This window comes from Myxine glutinosa, chromosome 9 (assembly GCF_964187855.1).
Source record: "Myxine glutinosa chromosome 9, kmMyxGlut1.1, whole genome shotgun sequence".
In the NCBI taxonomy this organism is placed as follows: Eukaryota; Metazoa; Chordata; class Myxini; order Myxiniformes; family Myxinidae; genus Myxine; species Myxine glutinosa.
Genome location: NC_136269.1, coordinates 60,639,174 through 60,659,250, shown reverse-complemented (window position 1 = coordinate 60,659,250; position 20,077 = coordinate 60,639,174). Strand labels below are relative to the sequence as shown.

The window sequence follows — 20,077 nt, the reverse complement described above, 5'->3', positions numbered from 1 at the left end:
CAAGATGGGGAGAGAAGGTGAAGCACACAAACACAACATTTGAGAGCAGGGAGATGTGTGGAAGGGAGAGGGCTTGGGGGGAGGAGGCATGGGAAGGGGGGGGGGGGGGTGGAGGGAGAAGTATAAAACACAAGGACACCAATGACTTCCAGGACAGAAGTTGGTATTTCAAAAAAGTGGAATTGGGGTGAAATTAGCGGGGGTAGAAAAGATCAAGGTTTTGGATGGGGGAAGATAAGAGATGGTGGTGAACAGCTGTTTTAAAGACCTGGAGGGAGGAGAGGGATTGAAGGGAGTGTGGGAGTTTGTTCCAGAGGCGGGAGAAAAGAGGAATGACAGAGTGAAGGTGAGCAGAGAGTCTAGATTTTGGCAGTTTAACCATAAGAGGGTTGCAGGCAGATCTTGTGCGACCTGTAGGAATATTTGCGGGACAGAGCCCAGAGAGAGCTGGGGGGGCAAGGCCAGAGAGGAGTCGGTAGAAGACGGAAAGACCACCAACCTGCCTGCGGTGAGTGAGTGAGAGGCCCTTGGAGTTAGCTTCATCGCGGGAGATTCCAATGATTCCAATGATGAATCATAATATTGTGTTTTGCATTGATTATTTACCGGGGTTTTGCAATCGTGTGCGTGCGTGCATCCGTCCATCTGTCTTCGGACCGTAGCTCATTTGTTTGTTTTTTCATCAAATTGTCAACAAAGCTTTATGAAAATATCATTAAGGCAAATTAATAATTTGATCAAAAGGTCAAAGGTCACTGTCACGAAATCGCCAATTTTCATTCTACTTACCTGAAATTTTAAGAATATGAATATTTCGTCACTGAATTTGTTCACCAATCAAAAGCTAGGAGACGGTAGTTTTTTTTATTTTATGCCTCCACCGACGATGCCCCAGTGATGGGATTTTGTGAACCTTTTTGATTTTTGATTTTATGAACATACGTTGTTGGTCATTGCGTTAGTGGTGAAACGAAATCAATCATCAATTCTAATTTTATTTATTTATAATTGCGAATGAATTATTCTCGATAATTTTTCTGAAATGTATATTCTACATTTTATTTACTTCATTGTAAAATGGACACGTGCCAATTCTATGGTGTTTGGAGGCTCTTCTTGATGAGGGCTTTCATTGTTTAAAATGACTTCCGCATTTTGTTTTTTGTTGTTAAAAAGGCATCACTTTCACGATGAAAATGTTTGTCGTTTTATGTTTTTGGGGCAGGTGATTACACAACTGCAATCTTCGTGTCATGAGATGTCAGAGGAAGATGTGTCAAAGCTTGGCGTTGCACTTTTAAATTGCCAATCATTCGTGGAAGGGAGGCGTGTGTATTCCTGCTCAAATGAAATGGTAGGCTACCCTAACCCACCCTAACCCACCCTAGTCCATGCCCAAAACATTCCTTCTCATCCCTCCCTCCCTCCCTTCCTTCCTTGCTTGAATTGCATTGGGAGGGGTGGGGGTTGCTGAATCCAAAATATTGAGCATAAGGGAAAGTAGGATTGGGATGGGCATCAGGGGTAATAATGTAATGCTTGGAATTGTATTGTATTTTTGGGTATAAGACTGACGTGACAGGGTAAAAAGGGAAAGAACTGAAAGTGGGGTCAGTTTGACTCGACAATCCATTGAATGAACGAATTGGGCAAGAAAAGGAGGCGGAGGAGGCGGGAAGCAAGATTGCATGGTCATGGGGGTAGAAAATATTGTGCGTCGGGATGGCGGATGTTCGGAGATGGTTGTGCACCGCTTGGATTGTTTTGACTTTTCTTTCCAGACCCTGTTTGAGTGCACACGTGAAATGGACCCCACCACTTGGAATGCGTATCACATCCTAAGCAATCGAGCACGTTCCCTCTGCTTCGCTTTGAGACAACAACAGTTCCGTGTCCAAACAGAATTTCTGGTCAATTCCCTTGCGACTTCTGCTATAGATCAAGTGAAGTCTCTGCAGGCAATTGAGGTAATAGCCAGGTGATGTACAAGGTGACTCTGAGGTAATTACTCTGTTGCTTGCAACTTTTAAAAGTTTACCTGTTGGTGATTTATAAATTGCACATGCTCATGTAATCACAAGGAGTGCATTCTGAGTTTTTCCCCCTTGAGTGGGGGGCCAAGGGGGAGGGGCAGGATATCTATATGCTATATGATGTCACAGGTGACCTTTAGTATTTTTATAGTTAGCTTTCGGAGCAATCAGGTTTGTTGATCTGGAGAAAGCATTCGATAGGGTTCCATGCAAAGTATTGACATGAGCATTGAGGACGTTAGGAGTGGAGGAATGGTTGATCAGAGTAGTGATGGCAATGTACAAAAGAGCGCACACAGCTGTAAGGACGTAGCACAGGAACAGTGGTGAGTTTGAGGTGAAGGTGGGAATGCATCAGCGGTCGGTACCAAGTCCACTACTATGTGTAGCTGTGATGGAGGTGCTGGCTCAGAACGTAAAGGAGGGTTTACCGTGGGAGTTGTTGTATGCAGATGATCTGGTGTTGATTGCGGAAAGTATGGATGGACTGAAGGAAAAGATGAACAAGTGGAAGGAATGTATGGAGACAAAAGGTCTGAAGATGAATATCGGAAAGACGAAGGTGAGGGCAAGTGGTAAAGCATGTGGTGAGGTGGAAAGAACTGGGAAGTAGCCATGTGCTTTGTGCAGGAAGGGTGTCGGAGTGAACTCCATTCAATGTACAATGTGCGCTGAGTGGGTTCATCAAAAATGTAGTGGTCTGAGAGGGTCATTAACCAGTGTGGTAGCTACATTCAAATGTAAGGTGTGCACAGAGGGAGCTGCAGATGGAGGAAATGTTGAGGTGGATCTTGGAGATGGCGTGAAGCTGGAAGGTGTGAAAACATTTTGCTACCTCGGAGACATGCTGAATGGAGAAGGTGGATCAGACTCTGCAACGGTTGCTAGAGTGAGATGTGCATGGAAGAAGTTTCGGGAATTGAGTGGCGTGCTGATTAGGAGGGGAGTGTCGTTGAAGCTGAAGAGAAAGGTGTATGCTGCATGTGTGAGGTGTTATGATTTATGGGAGCGAGACATGGGTAATGAACGAAGAGCAGCAACGAAGGCTGGAAAGGGTGGAAATGCGAATGGTTCGGTGGATGTGCGAAGTATCGTTGAGAGAGAGGAAGACAAATGATGAATTGCGAAAGATGATGGGAATATGATGGGAATCGGGAGAAGTGGTGGAAGTATTGGTCAGAAGAAGAGTGGACATATGTTGTGTGCAAGAGACGAGATGGAAGGGAAGTGGTGTGAGAATGGTGAAGGGTAGGCAGGGACAGAAATACAAGTTTGTGTGGCAAGGGTGCCTGGAGGGCATGAATGGTGTTGGTGTCCTGTTTTCTGAGGAGATTGTAGACAGTGTGGTGAGTGTGACTAGAGTGAGTGATAGGTTGATGATGGTGAAAATGATGATTGGAAAGCTCTTGGTGAACGTCATCTCAGGATATGCTCCGCAGGTTGGTCGGAGCGATGAAGAGAAGGACAAATTCTGGTGTGCAATAGAGAAGCTGATGGAAAACGTGAAAGATGAGAAAGTTGTTGTGGTCGGAGGAGACCTAAATGGACATGTGGGAAGGAGTGTATGGATGGTTTTGAGGGAGTTCATGGGGGTTACGGATATGGTGTGAGAAATGGAGAAGGTGAAAGGATTTTGGAGTTTGCTGATGGAGCTGATTTGTTGATTTGTAATACTCATTTCCAGAAAGAGGATAATAAGCTTGTTACATACACGTCAGGTGGGTCGACGAAAACCGTTGACTACCTGATGGTGCGTAGGTGAGATATGGGGCACCTCCAGGACACAAAGGTGATCCTGGGGGAGGAGGCTGTTTCACAGCACCACTTGGTTGTCTGCGACATAAGGGTGAAAGGTGCGAGGAGAGCTCGGCGGGTGAAGTACCAACCGAGAATGAAGGTGTGGAGGTTGAAAGAGGTGACAGTAAGGGAGGCATTAAAAGAGAGGCTGAGTAGGGTAGAGGATGATGTGATTGAGCTTGAAAGTGGTTGGATGTCAATGAAAGCTAGTCTGTTGGGAGCTGTTGGTGAGGTATGTGGATGGACAAAAGGACCACCGAGGCACTCGGAAACATGGTGGTGGGATGATGAAGTTGGAAAGAGGATTGACGAGAAGAGGAAGAAGTTCAAGGAGTGGCAGAAGGCGAAGGGTACGGGAGCAGAAACGGCAGAGCATGAAAGTTATAAGGCAGCCAAGAAGGCTACAAAGAAAGAGGTAGCAAAGGCGCAGGAGGCATGTAGGAAAATGTTCGGAGAACGCTTGGATTCGGAAGAGGGTCAGAGAGCAGTATTCAGGATTGCAAAGCAGATAGCGAAAGAGAGGTGTGATGTGATGGGGGTGAGTTGCTTGAAGGATGAAGTGGGACAAATCGTTGTGGACCCAGATGGAATTAAAGGAAGATGGAAAAGATATATGGAAATGCTGTTGAATACAGAGAATGAATGGGATGGCAACATAGAGAGTAACCCAGTTTTAGGACCGGCAGAGAAGATAACTGAGAAGGAAGTTGAGGAAGCGATGAAAGCAGTGAAGAGTAGAAAAGCAGGAGGGCCGACGGGAGTTGTGGGAGATATGTTGAAGGCAGCAGGAAGTTGGGGTGTGAAGAGAATGACAGAGATCTGTAAACTGGTGGTGAAAGAAGGCCGCATTCCAGTGCATTGGGAACTGAGTACCCTCGTCCCTCTATACAAGGGAAAAGGTGACCCTCTGGAGTGTGGCTCGTACCGAGCGATAACGTTATTGGAGCATGGAATGAAGGTATTGGAAAGGGTGTTGGAGAGGTCGATAAGGAAGAAAGTGAAGATCGACGAAATGCAGTTTGGATTTATGCCAGGAAGAGGAATGACAGACGTGCTTTTCATTGTGAGGCAGTTGCAGGAGAAGTACATGTAAAGAGGAAGAAGTTGTTTCTTGGGTTTGTTGATCTGGAGAAAGCATTAGATAGGGTTCCATGCAAAGTATTGACATGGGCATTGAGGAAGTTAGGAGTGGAGGAATGGTTGATCAGAGCAGTGATGGCAATGTACAAAAGAGCGCGCACAGCTGTAAGGACGAAGGACGGGAACAGTGGTGAGTTTGAAGTGAAGGTGGGAGTGCATCAGGGGTCGGTACTAAGTCCACTACTATTTGTAGCTGTGATGGAGGTGCTGGCTCAGAACGTAAAGGAGGGTTTACCGTGGGAGTTGTTGTATGCAGATGATCTGGTGTTGATTGCGGAAAGTATGGATGGACTGAAGGAAAAGATGAACAAGTGGAAGGAATGTATGGACACAAAATGTCTGAAGGTGAATATCGGAAAGACGAAGGTGATGGCAAGTGGTAAAGCATGTGGTGAGGTGGAAAAAACTGGGAAGTGGCGCTGTGCTGTGTGCAGGAAGGGTGTCGGAGTGAACTCCATTCAATGTACAATGTGCGCTGAGTGGGTTCATCAAAATGTAGTGGTCTGAGAGGGTCATTATCCAGTGTGGCAGCTACATTCAAATGTAAGGTGTGCACAGAGGGACCTGCAGATGGAGGAAATGTTGAGTTGGATCTTGGAGACGGTGTGAAGCTGGAAGGTGTGAAAACATTTTGCTACCTTGGAGACATGCTGAATGGAGAAGGTGGATCAGACTCGGCAACGGTTGCTCGAGTGAGATGTGCATGGAAGAAGTTTCGGGAACTGAGTGGCGTGCTGATGTGGAGGGGAGTGTCGTTGAAGCTGAAGGGAAAGGTGTATGCTGCATGTGTGAGAAGTGTTATGATTTATGGGAGCGAGACATGGCTAATGAACGTAGAGCAGCAACGAAGGCTGGAAAGGGTGGAAATGCGAATGGTTCGATGGATGTGTGGTGTATCGTTGAGAGAGAGGAAGACAAATGTTGAATTGCGAAAGATGATGGGAATAGAGCCTGTGATTGATGCTGTGAAGAGGAACAGGTTGAGATGGTTTGGTCATGTGTTGAGGAAGGATGAAAGTGACTGGTTGAGAAGAGTGATGGAAATGAATGTAGAAGGAAGTAGAGGATGGGGAAGACCGAGAAAGACTTGGCTAAAGATGGTGGAAGAAGAAATGCGGGGAAGGGGGTTAAGAAGGAGAGATGCAGAAAATAGGGCAAAATGGAGAATATTGTCATGGGGACCGCAAGGCTAACCCTCGCTCTGGCAGGGAAAATGGCCTTAAAATGCATGTTGTTTTTGTTGTTGTTTCGTAGCAATCGGCTATGTCGGTTCTATTGCAGTCAAACTCGGAATATGTCAAAAAAATTAATGAGTTTAATCTGCTGATGGGACATCTTGTTTGTTTTTTGTGCATGTGCATGTTGTTTGTTATGCATTTTCTTCTTTGTACCGTGGGGGAGTCTCAATGTGAAGGCTAAATCTGCATAACCTGAATCCAGGATCATGCGCCCCACAAGTGAAGCTTTCAATCAGGGAGTCGTCACACCCAAAAAGCCAGCGCTGATTAGCCTAGTTTAGGCCTCGGGTCCATGCTTCTGATATAATTCTGACTTGAAACAAAAAGACAGACCAATGCTGTGTAATGCAAAACATGTTTGTTTGTTTTTGGAGAAAATGGTTTGACTATTTATTTATTTATTTTAAACTTTAAAAAAAACTTGGATTGTCAATTACTACTACAACAACAACAACAACAGGCATTTTAAGGCCATTTTCCCTGCTAGAGCGGGGGTTAGCCTTGCGGCCCCATAACATTATTTTCCATTTTGCCCTATTTTCTACATCTCCCGGAATGGTTTCCCTCAATGGAGTGGCATAAAACGGTAGATCGGTTTAAATTGGGATTAGATAGGTATACCGAGAGGCCTTGGAGATAGAGGTGTGCAGGGATATTGGCAGGACTTGTAGTTAGTTTGAGTATGGATGGGTGATTGTGATGTCTTGTGAAGGGATCGTGATTGGTGTTGTACATTCTTCACCCTAAAACCGCTTTGTCCCACGCTCTCCCTCCCACCCTAAAACGGCATTTTAACACCCTGGTAATATCTCTGAGCTCCATCCCTGGTAATATCCTCTCCATCTCTGAGCCCCATTTTCTCATCCCCCTCTCCCCCCACTCAATCCCCCAATGAAATTATGTTCAGCTTGACGGATCTATTTAACCTGGTGTTGGTGCAGCACAGGTATTTTGGAGCAAATTTCCTTTGTCAAATTTTCATCTTTGCTTGTGTTGCTCACCCATTGGCCGTTTCTTTCTCTACAAACCTCACTTTGTTGGGCTCCATGGGGAGGTTTGTAAAAGGTTTGGTCATTCATGTACCTCATTAGTCATAACGACATTGGAAGTCAATTTACAAAATAACTAAGGAATTTGAACCTGCGGGTCCGAGAATAAAGAAAAGTGTTGCTAAGGAAGCGGCAAACGAGCTTTCCCTTGATGTTCTAGATATACAAGACTTCCTTCCACCATTTTTAAGGTAACAAAGTTGTGCATTTGTCTTTATAGGAGGGACATGAAAAGTTGTCTGAAGCAACAAGTTCCACATTGCAGCAGATGCTTTCTGGCCAAGAAAAGCTTTCCAGCCATCAGGACATGCTGGTTAAGAAACAGAAGGAATTTCAGACCTCCATGGGGGTCAACATGCAGGAGCTGACTGAGCAGCAGAGCCTTGTTGCATCAGGTCATCAAATTGTGGCTAAGATGACAGATGACATAAAGGCCAAAATTGGTGAGGGAGTGTTTACACATCCTGATTTCAAACAAAAAAAAATCTACTTTTTTTTATTTCATTGTTTGCTAGATTTGAATGTTCTGATGTCTGTCTGTCCACTTCAATACACTCCTGAACCGCTTGGCGGAATGAGTTGAAAACTTTTCTCAATGTAAGTTTGTATGGCATGGCACAGCTCCCAGTGGAAGGCATGTGTTAAAAGTTGTACGAAATTGGCAAATTCTGCTGCTTACATTGTCGGCGACAATCAGACATTATGGATTTGGGTTCTTTGCTATTTTACCGAACTTGTTTTGAACTCTTAACCTGTCCTGATCTTCATTATTCTTCCCCTCAAACTATACGTTGCACTTAAGCTATATTAACAACTAGCTGAAGTACCCGGCGTTGGGAGAGGGAGGAAGGAGGTGGGTGAGGTAAGGTGAGTTAAGGTGAGCTGAGGGGAGAGGGAGGGGAAAGATATACTACATATATACATATTTTGGGGGGATGGGAGGGAGGGACCTTTGTCAGGCCCCTCCATTTTGGGGAGAGGGGGGGTGGGGGGGAGAAAGGGAAGGAGGAAAAATTTACCCGTGCGAAGAGTGCTTTAACCTCAGTGTTGCCCGGGCAAAAAAAGGAAATTGTAAAACCCTCGGCCACCACTAGGTGGCGCTGCTTTGTACACATTTACATAGAAAAGTTACGCCCATCCCTTCCCCCCCCCCCCCCCCCTCCCCTTGCACGAGGCTACGGCCACATAGCCTATGTTATCCCCCCCCAACCCCCACACAAAGTTGTATTTGTACCCTGAGTGAAGTATACAATCGTTTAAAACTGGAGTACCCGGTGTTGATTGAGCTAAAATGAAATGAATATATGAATGAATGATCGTTTTAAAGCCATTTTTCCCCGCTACAGCGGGGGTTAGCCTTGCTAACCTTGACAATAATGGTTGCCTGTTTGAGGCAATGTTTTTTGTTTTTTTTATGGCCGGATGCCCTTCCTGACGCCAAAGCTAAAATGAAACATTAACATATTTGATGACGTTCAGGAGAAGAAGACTTACCGCTAAATTCGACCGCTTCTGGAATTGTTTTATTGAATCTGATTTGTTTGTCGTTGATCAAAAAGGCTTAGACACTATAGAGTGCTTCCCTCACCCCCCCCCCCCCCTCTCCTCCCCCTCAAAAAAATCGACGTTTTTGTGTTTTTAATATATAATATATATTTTTTCTTTTCTTTTATTTTTTAACGTTTTTTTTGACTAAAAACACTACCTTGGAAAAACACACAAACCCCCTGTAAGTTTAACAAATCCGTTCAACCATCTCTGAGAAAAATTGAGACACAGACACAGCTCTCTTATGGTAGAGATACCAAATTCTTTTCTCATCACAGATCTAACTTTGTATGCATGTGAAGACCAAGGTTTTATTGCCTTTGATTTGATATCCTGGAGCTTCATGTGATCTACATATGTGGCGGGGCCACGTAAAAATGGGGCTTACGGGTGGTCAGAAAACGATGAAAAGCCAGTTTACCCAAGGAACACCCATAAGCCCACTTTTTACGTCGCCCCGCCACATATGTGCAAACCCTCTACTCCTTGCTTTGTTTATTTTTTTTGTTTTGTACCCGAGTGGAGTACGCAGTCTCTGGACTTTTACAAACTGATTTCAGATGGTGTCTCATCGCAACTGGTGCATCAGGACCTGCAAATCCATCAAGGTCATGAAACAATTTTGCAAGACCTGTTAAAAGTAAACCAACAAAGTGAAGACAGCCATCACAAGCTTGGTCAGTTCTCATCTTGTGTATATACATATTTTTTTCTTGGTGTGAAATTACACTATTACATGCAGCAAGAGAACAGAACAGCTATGTTTACATTGCATTTCAAAATGTACAAATTTAATGTCAAATTACACTATTATGTGCAGCAAGAGAACAGGTATGTTTACATTGCATTTCAAAATGCACGAATTTAATGTCAAATTACACTTACGTGCAGCAAGAGAACAGGTATGTTTACATTGCATTTCAAAATGCACGAATTTAATGTCAAATTACACTATTACATGCAGCAAGAGAACAGGTATGTTTACATTGCATTTCAAAATGCATGAATTTAATGTCAAATTACACTATTACGTGCAGCAAGAGAACAGGTATGTTTACATTGCATTTCAAAATGCATGAATTTAATGTCAAATTACACTATTACGTGCAGCAAGAGAACAGGTATGTTTACATAGCATTTCAAAATGTACAAATTTAATGTCAAATTACACTATTACGTGCGGCAAGAGAACAGGTATGTTTACAAAGCATTTCAAAATGCACAAATTTGATGCATTCATTACGGGAATTAAAATTTGAAATATTCACTTGAGTATCCACATTCCAACATTCTGGATCAAAAACCACAGGAGTACAAGACAAAAAAGTGTCTACATGCTGTGGATGAGTTGTTTGATTGTATTCTGGGGATCATGCTCCAGATCAAGACAATCGGTGCATCATCCAGTGTTGCTATTTTTGGATGGCTTGACTCAAAATGTGGTGTCTTCCAAATTGGAATTTAATTTGAATTGAGCCAGATTGAGTGGCGTCATGGTTAATGTGTCTGCATTGGCTCTGGGTGGTCTGTGGTTTGATTCCAAACCTGGCTGAGTTGTATTGGAGACTTTAAAAATTGTAGGTTCTGCTCATTTGCTTGATGCTTGCCATTTATAGGATAGAGCATTGCTGCAACCCATCAGTTGACGTCCACGGGGAAGAAATTCATCAATATTGTTACAGACGTGGCTTGGATGTTATTTACCGAGCGGTTTTATGGTATGACCACGTCTGCACAAGTTACCCGATTGTGCCCGAACGTTGACTAATCGCGCTATGCTAGACCAATGAAGGAAAAAGAAGACACACGGCTGGAATTAATACGACACGACACCAGGGATACGGTTCTCAAAGGTTGTTATTACAATAATGCGGAAGGTTTAGATTACAGGGACAAGAGGGAAACATAGGAAGGTGGGCACTTAAACACACTTATATTAACCCCAACGGACGACAGATAAACGGGACAAGGCTCACTCACACGGGGTTTGATGGCAAAGAAAGCGGGTAGCGATCGCTCCAGGTGCACCTGGGCTCAGGGCAGGATCACGTACGGTCCAGTTTAAGAGATGCGGTGGAGGTATTGCAGCGCTCGAGGGGTGGCGACTTCTCTCTCCAGGCTGGGGGCACATCTGACGTCACATCCGGCGCGGGGCCGCGTATATCCGGCGGGGAGTGACACGCCCTCGGCTCGTTAGCTCCGCCTCGTGGAATCGGCACATTGCTTCTCATTGGGTGCGTGCGGGGGGGTTTACCAGGCTCCGCCCTTGACGAGGAGCTGACAAGGAGCCCCTTCGTGGTAACCCCGTGGAGCGCATGGTCTGGAGCTAATCGAGCCGGTGTGAGGACGCATCCTCCCCCGCTCCGCCGCCATCTCTGTTGTTGTTGTAATTGTTGGGGAAGAAGATGGAAGGAGGTATGGGAAAGGTCCTAAACTCACTACTGATGCCATATAATCACATTCTGGTGCAACGAAGAGTCATAATTAATGGAGACGAGGCCTTAACTGACATAGAATAAGAATAACTAGGAAGATGTCCGAAAGTTGTCTACGTGTGGTGCGGTGGACCTGGGCACGACATTTAATGGGGGAATAAGGGGAAGGTCGGCTCTACTGATTGTTATTTACATGCAATGGGACTAGGGAATGGGGGATCGGGGAAAGTTGGGGAGTATTGGAGAAAATAGGGGAATATTTACAAGCGGATATGGAGGCCAAATTCCATATTCGCAACATTGCACCCTTCTCTACCCTCGGGGCGTCCCGACCCGATAAATTTTTACCTACTTTAGTGTGGCACGCAATGTAGTTCCCTCTACTATTAACTCTACCCTGAGTGCGACAGTTTTACAGATATTCACAAATGAGTAAATATGTCCCCCTGCGACGTTGCACCCTTCTCCTCACAGAAACACACCCACAGGATAACCGAATCCGGAAAGAATTCGCAAACTAAACATACAGCCGGTAGGGAGCATTATTTACAAGACTACGCTGCTATTTACACTACGATCCAGGACCTGTCTTTGGAGGAACACATGCAGATGTTATGCATAGAGAGAGCGCGCTTGCCAGCATCGATACACCAACCCACGAGTGCTCTGTGGCCGACGGCCTTTAATAACGTGCAGAGCACCCTTTCCCAGCATCAAAAGCACCACCCCACCACACAGTCAGCACCATCCGGTGCAGTCACCATTGTTCATTGGTATAAAAATAAATTCGACAACCCCTAACCCTGCAGGTGTCTCTTGCTCTTCTTGTGGTGCACTTGGTGGTAACTAAAAGTGGTTCACCTGTATGGCATAGGTGCCACGTTGACCCATAGGTCCATCCCCGGGTGGTGCTTGGCCGCAAACGAACTGCGGTCCATTGTGGGTGGCCACAAACATTGCGGTCCATATGGTGTATCGATCCCGGCAGCAAACAGCGAAAGTGCAGGCCCACAACTGCGCAGCCAGCACCTCTCTCTCCTCTCTCTCTACCCCAAAGCCAGATCCTCGGAGGTGGGAGACAAAAGAAGCAGACAAGTGAGTAAGGTGGTAAGGGCGCAAAAGTGCACGCAATACAAGATGATGCACACTGGGGGCACATGGGAACCAGGTGAGACAGGTACGTTCCTATCGTACGCCCCCCCCCACCAGGTAACCTACATGGCCCCTCCCTTACCCCTTACTGCATCCACAAAACACAACACTACCCATAAACATCTACTTTACAAATCGACAAACATCCCTACTGTCTTCCCCGTTCCTCCCATAAACCAAATTCGTCTTCTCTCCCTCCTAACCAATCAAATTTGCCATTTTCAACTCTCATCAAAATTTGCCATCTCCAACTGCACATCAAAATTTGCCATCACCAATTCATCATCAGTCCCTCCTAAGGAGGGAGAGATGGAATCACCCCAATGTCTCATCCACGTCGTGATGCGTCTCACAAATCCACAGCAATCTCATTTCCTGCACACAGAACAAAGAAAACACAGGTGTGGAGTCATCATCATCACCACAGGTAAGTGGCTGCGTATGGTGCGACAGGTTCATCAATCCTAACTATTTCCTAAATGACTTTAACAACTTTACACTACCCGGGGTCTCTCTCCGGCCAAACCATTGGCCCTCTTACACTATGGGTTCTGAAAACCAATTCCCATTGGCCCGACTGTGGTGCGCTTCAATTTGGGGTCTCACTCCCCCGATTCATCTCCCGGTGCCCTCGCACAATTTCTGGGCTGCGGCGTGTACCTCTCCCAGTGGGTCTACCCACCTGCACACCTCCACCACTGCAGTTGCCTCCGAGCTTACCTGCTCCTTGCCCTAACCTAACTACCTGGGGAAGGCCCTCTGGCTCTCTCCCCACTCCGTGCCCTCTCTGGCACTGGGCTGCCCGATCCACACCCGGGATCCTCAGGCACCCACTCACAACTACCGGCTCCCAGAGCCCACCTGCGGCCTCACCTGGCCGACATCCTCACAGTGGTGGAGTGCCCAACCAACTACACACACTAACAGGCTACACGCCCAGCCATTTCCACAACACTAATGCACCCATTCACAACACCATTCTGCAACCGCACCACAAATGCCAATATCCAACCACAATTTACCTGCACCCTCTACCTAACACTTACACTACCCGCCCCGGGTGCTCGTGAAAGGGGTCCACTCTTCCCCCATCCACACCTTCGCACCATGCACACCACTCCGTACCACTCACTCCAACTCTCTCCACACACCTGTACCTGCACACCTGTGCTCTCACACCTGGTGCCGCCTGCACCCTTCTCTCCCCAAGCGCATTCGCGCTGATCCACACACTCACTACTCATACACTGCTCCACACACCTGTCCAGTTCTCACAAACACGGCATCATCTCAGCTAACTACTCCCTTCTGAAACTTGCGCTTCCCAGTCGTCCCTTTAAACTATTGCGCTCCCTCGTCATTATAATCCACACTAATCTACCTGCGTCCCCACTACAGGTATCAGTCACTAACTAACCTTAACGTTACCTACTGTCATCTTCGCTAGATCCCTACACACAATATCCTAACCCACCCGGGCTAGTTTTCACTGCCATACACCCCATTAGCTATTGCTCCTTTGCCCCCCTCCTGTGAGGGATGGTGGATTTGCCATCCCACCACATCGGGGGTCTCTCACTACCAATTTTGCACATCAAATTTCAACAAATTAAAAATTTGCCAATCACTGCTGCCAATCCTCAAATTTTGTTTTTCTCTAATTTTGGGTCCAAAACACTAACCTCATCACCCAGTCGACTCACTAATACCTCTCGGTGCGCCAATCCCTGTCCAAAGCCCGGCTTCGTAAAGCCAAGCAATGGATGCTGGTTGTTTTGTGCCAGCGGCTGGATGCGTCCGGCACTCGGTGCAGGGAAGGAGGTTTACCCGGGCCGAGATCCCACGCACCATCTCGGCACGGAGCCATCCCATGGCTCGATCTCGGCCTGCCGGAATGCCTCACCAAAAAGTGGTCGCCATGACGACCCTTTCTATCGGGCTGCCCGCTCCGCCTAGTGGAGCACGGACGCGGCCGTTCAAAGCGAGGCCCAGCACGCACCGAGGGCCCGACTCGGCTATAAGTCGTTCTAAACTCTACCCCGTCTAACGTCGATGCTTCACCTGCATGCTTACATCCCGCAGCCCGTTCCTTGCTCACACATCCAGCCGTTTCCATGCCCCTCGTACCGTTCCTTACACACCCAGGTACACCCATTCCACTCACCGCCTTGGTCACACACCTGACCACCGAACACTTTGGCACACACTCGTTGGTAGCACACCTCACCAATACACCTCTTCGCGCCCCCTCCTCGGTCACCTCCTCTGTGACAATCACAGGTGTGCCCTCATTCGCACACCCAACCACGTGCCTCACCACCAATTCCAGCGTGCATTCCCACTCACGCTCTACCATTCCAGGTGTGCATCCTTCCATCCCAGGTGTACATCCTCGCTCACCTGTCACAACTAACTCACGCTCCATGTCACTCTCACTACTTTCACCTCCATTCCTGACAGCGCACTCACCCTTACTCTTGACAGCGCACTCTTTCCTCGTGCACCTGCCCGTCACACACCTTTCTTGCGCACACTCTCCCGTTACACCCTCTGTAACACTCACCACAGGTGGACACTCTTCCTTACTTCTGACAGCGCACTCTTTCCTCATGCACCTGTCCGTCACACACCTTTCTCGCGCACACTCCTGCGCACACTCTCCCGTCACACCCTCTGTAACACTCACCACACCGCGCTCCCATGTGCTCCCTCGCACACACGCTACGACCGACTCACTCTCGCCTGCACACTCACTCCTTGGTACACACTTTTTCCTCACACACCCCAGAGTCGGACTTTCTTGCACACCTCCTCTTTCGCACACCAGACCTGTCGCACACTTCACCCACGGCCTCTCACGAACACCCGGGTCCATCTCGACCCCCAAGCTCCTTAAATCCCCTGGCGCATCATACGCACGACCATATTGGTCACCACTTACACCGGGTCCTCTTCCTCTTCGCTTCTCCTCCATCACCTGCGAATCCCTCATCCGGTTAATGAGCACATCATCACGATCCAAACACAGACTTTGGACCAATTCTTTTATCTCCTCTTTTATTTCTTTCTTATCCTCTCTCCGTCGCTTCTTAATTTCGCTCACCCCTTCTTCCACTTCTTCTAATTTGTGCTTCACTTCTTTTATTCCCCGGTACGTCTCCTCAAGCTCGTCCTCCAAGGCTACCTTGACCGTTTCCATGTGCGTCCTCACCTGCCGGTCCTTCGTCTCCATTACCTCTATCACCTCGTCCAACCTCGTTGTCAGTCCCTCACGTACCATCTGACATTCCCTCTTCGTCGCTACCAAGTCATCCTTTAGTTCCTTCTGTGTCGCTTTCAACCCTCCTAATACCGCAGTGTTCCTTTGAACCTGCTCCACTAACTCCGTCTGTCCCACCGTCAGCTGCTCCACCTCCTGCGTCAGGACCTCTATGCCCCCCTGTAACTTTACAGTCCCCTTTCTCACCTCCTTCTCCATGTGCTCCTTACAGTGCCTCACCTCCTCGCGCACTCCTCCGACCTCCTCACTCACACCTCTTCTGATCTCCTCTCCCATCACTTGCATCTCCTGCCCAGATGCCACCCTCATCTGCTCCATTTCCTCCCTGTGAGCATCCAGTTTGGTTTCTACCCCCATTCTGACCCCCTCTATCTGCTGCTCCATTTGTTTAACTTCCCTTTCCGCTTGGTCCCTCATGTCCCTCAATTTGCCTTCCATACTGTTTTCTAACCCCTCTAACCCATTTTTCACTCCCTCTATTTGATTCTCTTGAGCGGCCATTCTGTTTTCTACCCCCGTTAACCCATGTTTCACTCCCTCTATCTGATTCTCTTGAGCGGCCATTCTGTTTTCTACCCCCGTTAACCCATTCTTTACTTCTTTTATCCCGTTGTCTAACCCCTCAAATTTCTTTTCTAATCCCTCACCGGTACCCCTCATTTGGCCCTCCAATCGCTCACCCTGAGCATCCATCCGGTTCCCCATTACCCCCATTTGGTCCTCCAATCGCTCACCCAATCGCTCATTATTAGCCCTCGTTTCCTCCCTCATTTCCTCGCTATTCTGGGCCATAAGGGCCTTCATTTGTATGAAAAAAAGGCCCCAATCCATCGGGGGCGCTGCCACGGTCGCTGGCGCGGTGATCAGCGAGGCGCCATTTTGCGCGCCCGCTTCTTCGTGCGTGACGGCGCTATTTTGCGAACCTGCCGCCCTCACTGCTTCGCTCTCCTCCTGTCCCTCATTTTGGTCCTGGATCGACCCTACCTCACTCTCCTTTACCGGACCCCAGCTGTCTTGATCCGCCATAGCGCGACTTTCAAAATTCGGTTTTTATTTTTTATTTTCGTAAAACAAATTGAAATTTCGCCGTTATAATTTCGCGCGGGAAACGCGCTCCGAATCGATTTTCCCTCCCAAAATTTGGGCCTAACTAATTTAGTCCCGGGTTCGAATTCCACTCCTCGACACCAATTGTTACAGACGTGGCTTGGATGTTATTTACCGAGCGGTTTTATGGTATGACCACGTCTGCACAAGTTACCCGATTGTGCCCGAACGTTGACTAATCGCGCTATGCTAGACCAATGAAGGAAAAAGAAGACACACGGCTGGAATTAATACGACACGACACCAGGGATACGGTTCTCAAAGGTTGTTATTACAATAATGCGGAAGGTTTAGATTACAGGGACAAGAGGGAAACATAGGAAGGTGGGCACTTAAACACACTTATATTAACCCCAACGGACGACAGATAAACGGGACAAGGCTCACTCACACGGGGTTTGATGGCAAAGAAAGCGGGTAGCGATCGCTCCAGGTGCACCTGGGCTCAGGGCAGGATCACGTACGGTCCAGTTTAAGAGATGCGGTGGAGGTATTGCAGCGCTCGAGGGGTGGCGACTTCTCTCTCCAGGCTGGGGGTGCATCTGACGTCACATCCGGCGCGGGGCCGCGTATATCCGGCGGGGAGTGACACGCCCTCGGCTCGTTAGCTCCGCCTCGTGGAATCGGCACGTTGCTTCTCATTGGGTGCGTGCGGGGGGGTTTACCAGGCTCCGCCCTTGACGAGGAGCTGACAAGGAGCCCCTTCGTGGTAACCCCGTGGAGCGCATGGTCTGGAGCTAATCGAGCCGGTGTGAGGACGCATCCTCCCCCGCTCCGCCGCCATCTCTGTTGTTGTTGTAATTGTTGGGGAAGAAGATGGAAGGAGGTATGGGAAAGGTCCTAAACTCACTACTGATGCCATATAATCACATTCTGGTGCAACGAAGAGTCATAATTAATGGAGACGAGGCCTTAACTGACATAGAATAAGAATAACTAGGAAGATGTCCGAAAGTTGTCTACGTGTGGTGCGGTGGACCTGGGCACGACATTTAATGGGGGAATAAGGGGAAGGTCGGCTCTACTGATTGTTATTTACATGCAATGGGACTAGGGAATGGGGGATCGGGGAAAGTTGGGGAGTATTGGAGAAAATAGGGGAATATTTACAAGCGGATATGGAGGCCAAATTCCATATTCGCAACAATATGTATGAGCGATTTTGAACGAGCATTTGATGCTTAAACCACAACAAAGTGTCATGGGATTTCTTCCGAATGCTCGCTGATTCTAAAATGTGCATACCTTGTGCTTCAGAGTTGCAGCTTGAACTGATGGAGTCTTACCAAGGCCAGACAGATATATTCTACAGGGATATGCTGAGTAAGCTTCAGCGTGTCAACAACACCATTGACTTCCTATTAACCACCATGGATGGCATGCACCACGAGATGAGCGGCCGTCTCGAATGGCTGGCAGAGCTCATGGGTGGTGCAGGTGAATCAATGCCCCCATCATATTATGTACAAGTTGGGACACCCGATTAAGATTAGGTTATTTGCATTTTCTGAAACATCAAGATTGTTGTTTAAAGCCGAACCAAAAAATAACGAGTTCTGAACTGCAACAATGAGCCAAGTAGCATCCTCATTTCCTTTAAGGTTGTATCGGATCATGGGACCACTTATTGCACTCTGTGTAATCCCGCGGAAAATCTAGACCTTTGAATATTAATTTATATTCTGCATAAACTAGAATGGCACTCGGTCGAGCGCATACCTCTGCCGGGCTGAACAGTTTGTTTTGTATCCCACATACAGGCCAGAATTTCATCCGGTCCTGAATCCCAAATCTAATCTGCTTGTTCTTGTCACCTGCCCAACCCATCCACCAAGCTTTGACTGAATCCATCCATAATTTTTTGAGATATCGTGGTGTATATCATTTTATCCCTAGCACTCAATGGTGATTAATCACTTAAAAAATAATAATATTAATAATAATAATAATGTATTTATCGGATCCAAATCCAGATCTTCACCAAAATCGATTCAATTCGTCCTTTTCATATCTCCAACCTGTCTACCATATGCCGTCCAAATCTGGCCACAACTTTTTGAGATAACCTGCTCAGACAGATGGGTGAAAACAACCTCTGTCCATCTTTTGTATATTTTGGTGATATCTTTGGTGATAAATATTTAAATGCATTTGGGTCGATTCCTAACAGAGCAGCGCAGATAACAGTTGCTAAATCATAAACTAGAACGACGCTTTGACGTCACGACGTCGACCGATATGCCTCCGCCCACATTATTACATCATTATAATACTTGTACCAATAGTAAGGGCATTTTATGAGATATTCCACAAATCTGTGAACTAAATTGTTACCAAAAACTTTCTTCACCAATATGTTTGTAAAGGTGTGTAATAACGTGTTAAAATGTTGAAGTTCAACTCCTGTGGGAAACCCAGAAAAAAAGCTGTTGAATTCGGGTACCGAAAAATTATTTTCGAGAATTTTTATTTTTTTTAATCGGCCCTTAAGTAACTTGTGAGGGGTCAAATAAGGGTTTTTCATGATTCTGAGTTGATTGTTAACATTTATATTTTCACTTTTACATTTACACACAAAGTAGCTTTTATTTCACATACATATATAATACTCAAGAGTTATTTCTCATTCACAATGTCAGAAGTTTCAACAGTCATTGTCTATGTCTTCTTCAGACTCAACAACATCATGACTGCAGTTTCTGCATGTAATGCCATTACAGACTCCACAGGCCGAGATGCACATGACCCCATTCTTCTTGCAGCTGCATCGCCGGTTGCTGCAATCTCCATGACAATTACAGCTCGTGAACTGCAATAGCTCCTCAGGAGCCGTGGGGTCCAGTGTTGGAACTGGCTCATACCCATGCACACCTATTGTCCATCCATAGTCACTGGGGTTCAGAGACATGCTCTGTAGAAGGATCCAGTCCCGGGTCTGCAGGTAGGCACAGAGTGAATGTATGGCTATGATCAAATAATCTATGATCAAGTTGTATGGCAAGCCCCATTTGGTGTGGCAATACTCCAGACCGAGGTCGACAGGCCTTAATAAAATTCTGCCCCCAAACGGCAACTTTCGTCTGTCTTGACAATCGGTCTCAAGAACATCTGAAGGCTTGCAGGAACAAGTGTCAGCTGACTATCGATGTCAGTCATACTGTGTGTGGTGGGGTATGACTTTGGACCTACATCAATCAAGGCAATATCATTGGATATGAACTTGAGTGCCGTCTTTATGATCTGAGTCTTCTCATCTCCATGGTCAAGATTAGCATGATGCCCTCGCAGAATATTGTCG

General features: G+C 46.8%; 1 protein-coding gene across 4 annotated transcripts in view; it reads left to right on the top strand.

Moving 5' to 3' along the window:
* The window catches only part of LOC137418543 (protein brambleberry-like), a 31,794-nt gene that overhangs the window by 845 nt on the left and 10,872 nt on the right, over positions 1–20,077 (top strand). For all 4 annotated transcript variants that reach the window (XM_068104627.2, XM_078784389.1, XM_068104628.2 and 1 more), the window contains exons 2-6: positions 1,226–1,354; positions 1,782–1,967; positions 7,478–7,700; positions 9,366–9,482; positions 18,037–18,216. In XM_068104627.2, coding sequence (XP_067960728.2) covers positions 1,226–1,354; positions 1,782–1,967; positions 7,478–7,700; positions 9,366–9,482; positions 18,037–18,216 — 835 coding nt within the window. The remainder of the gene's footprint in view (positions 1–1,225; positions 1,355–1,781; positions 1,968–7,477; positions 7,701–9,365; positions 9,483–18,036; positions 18,217–20,077) is intronic.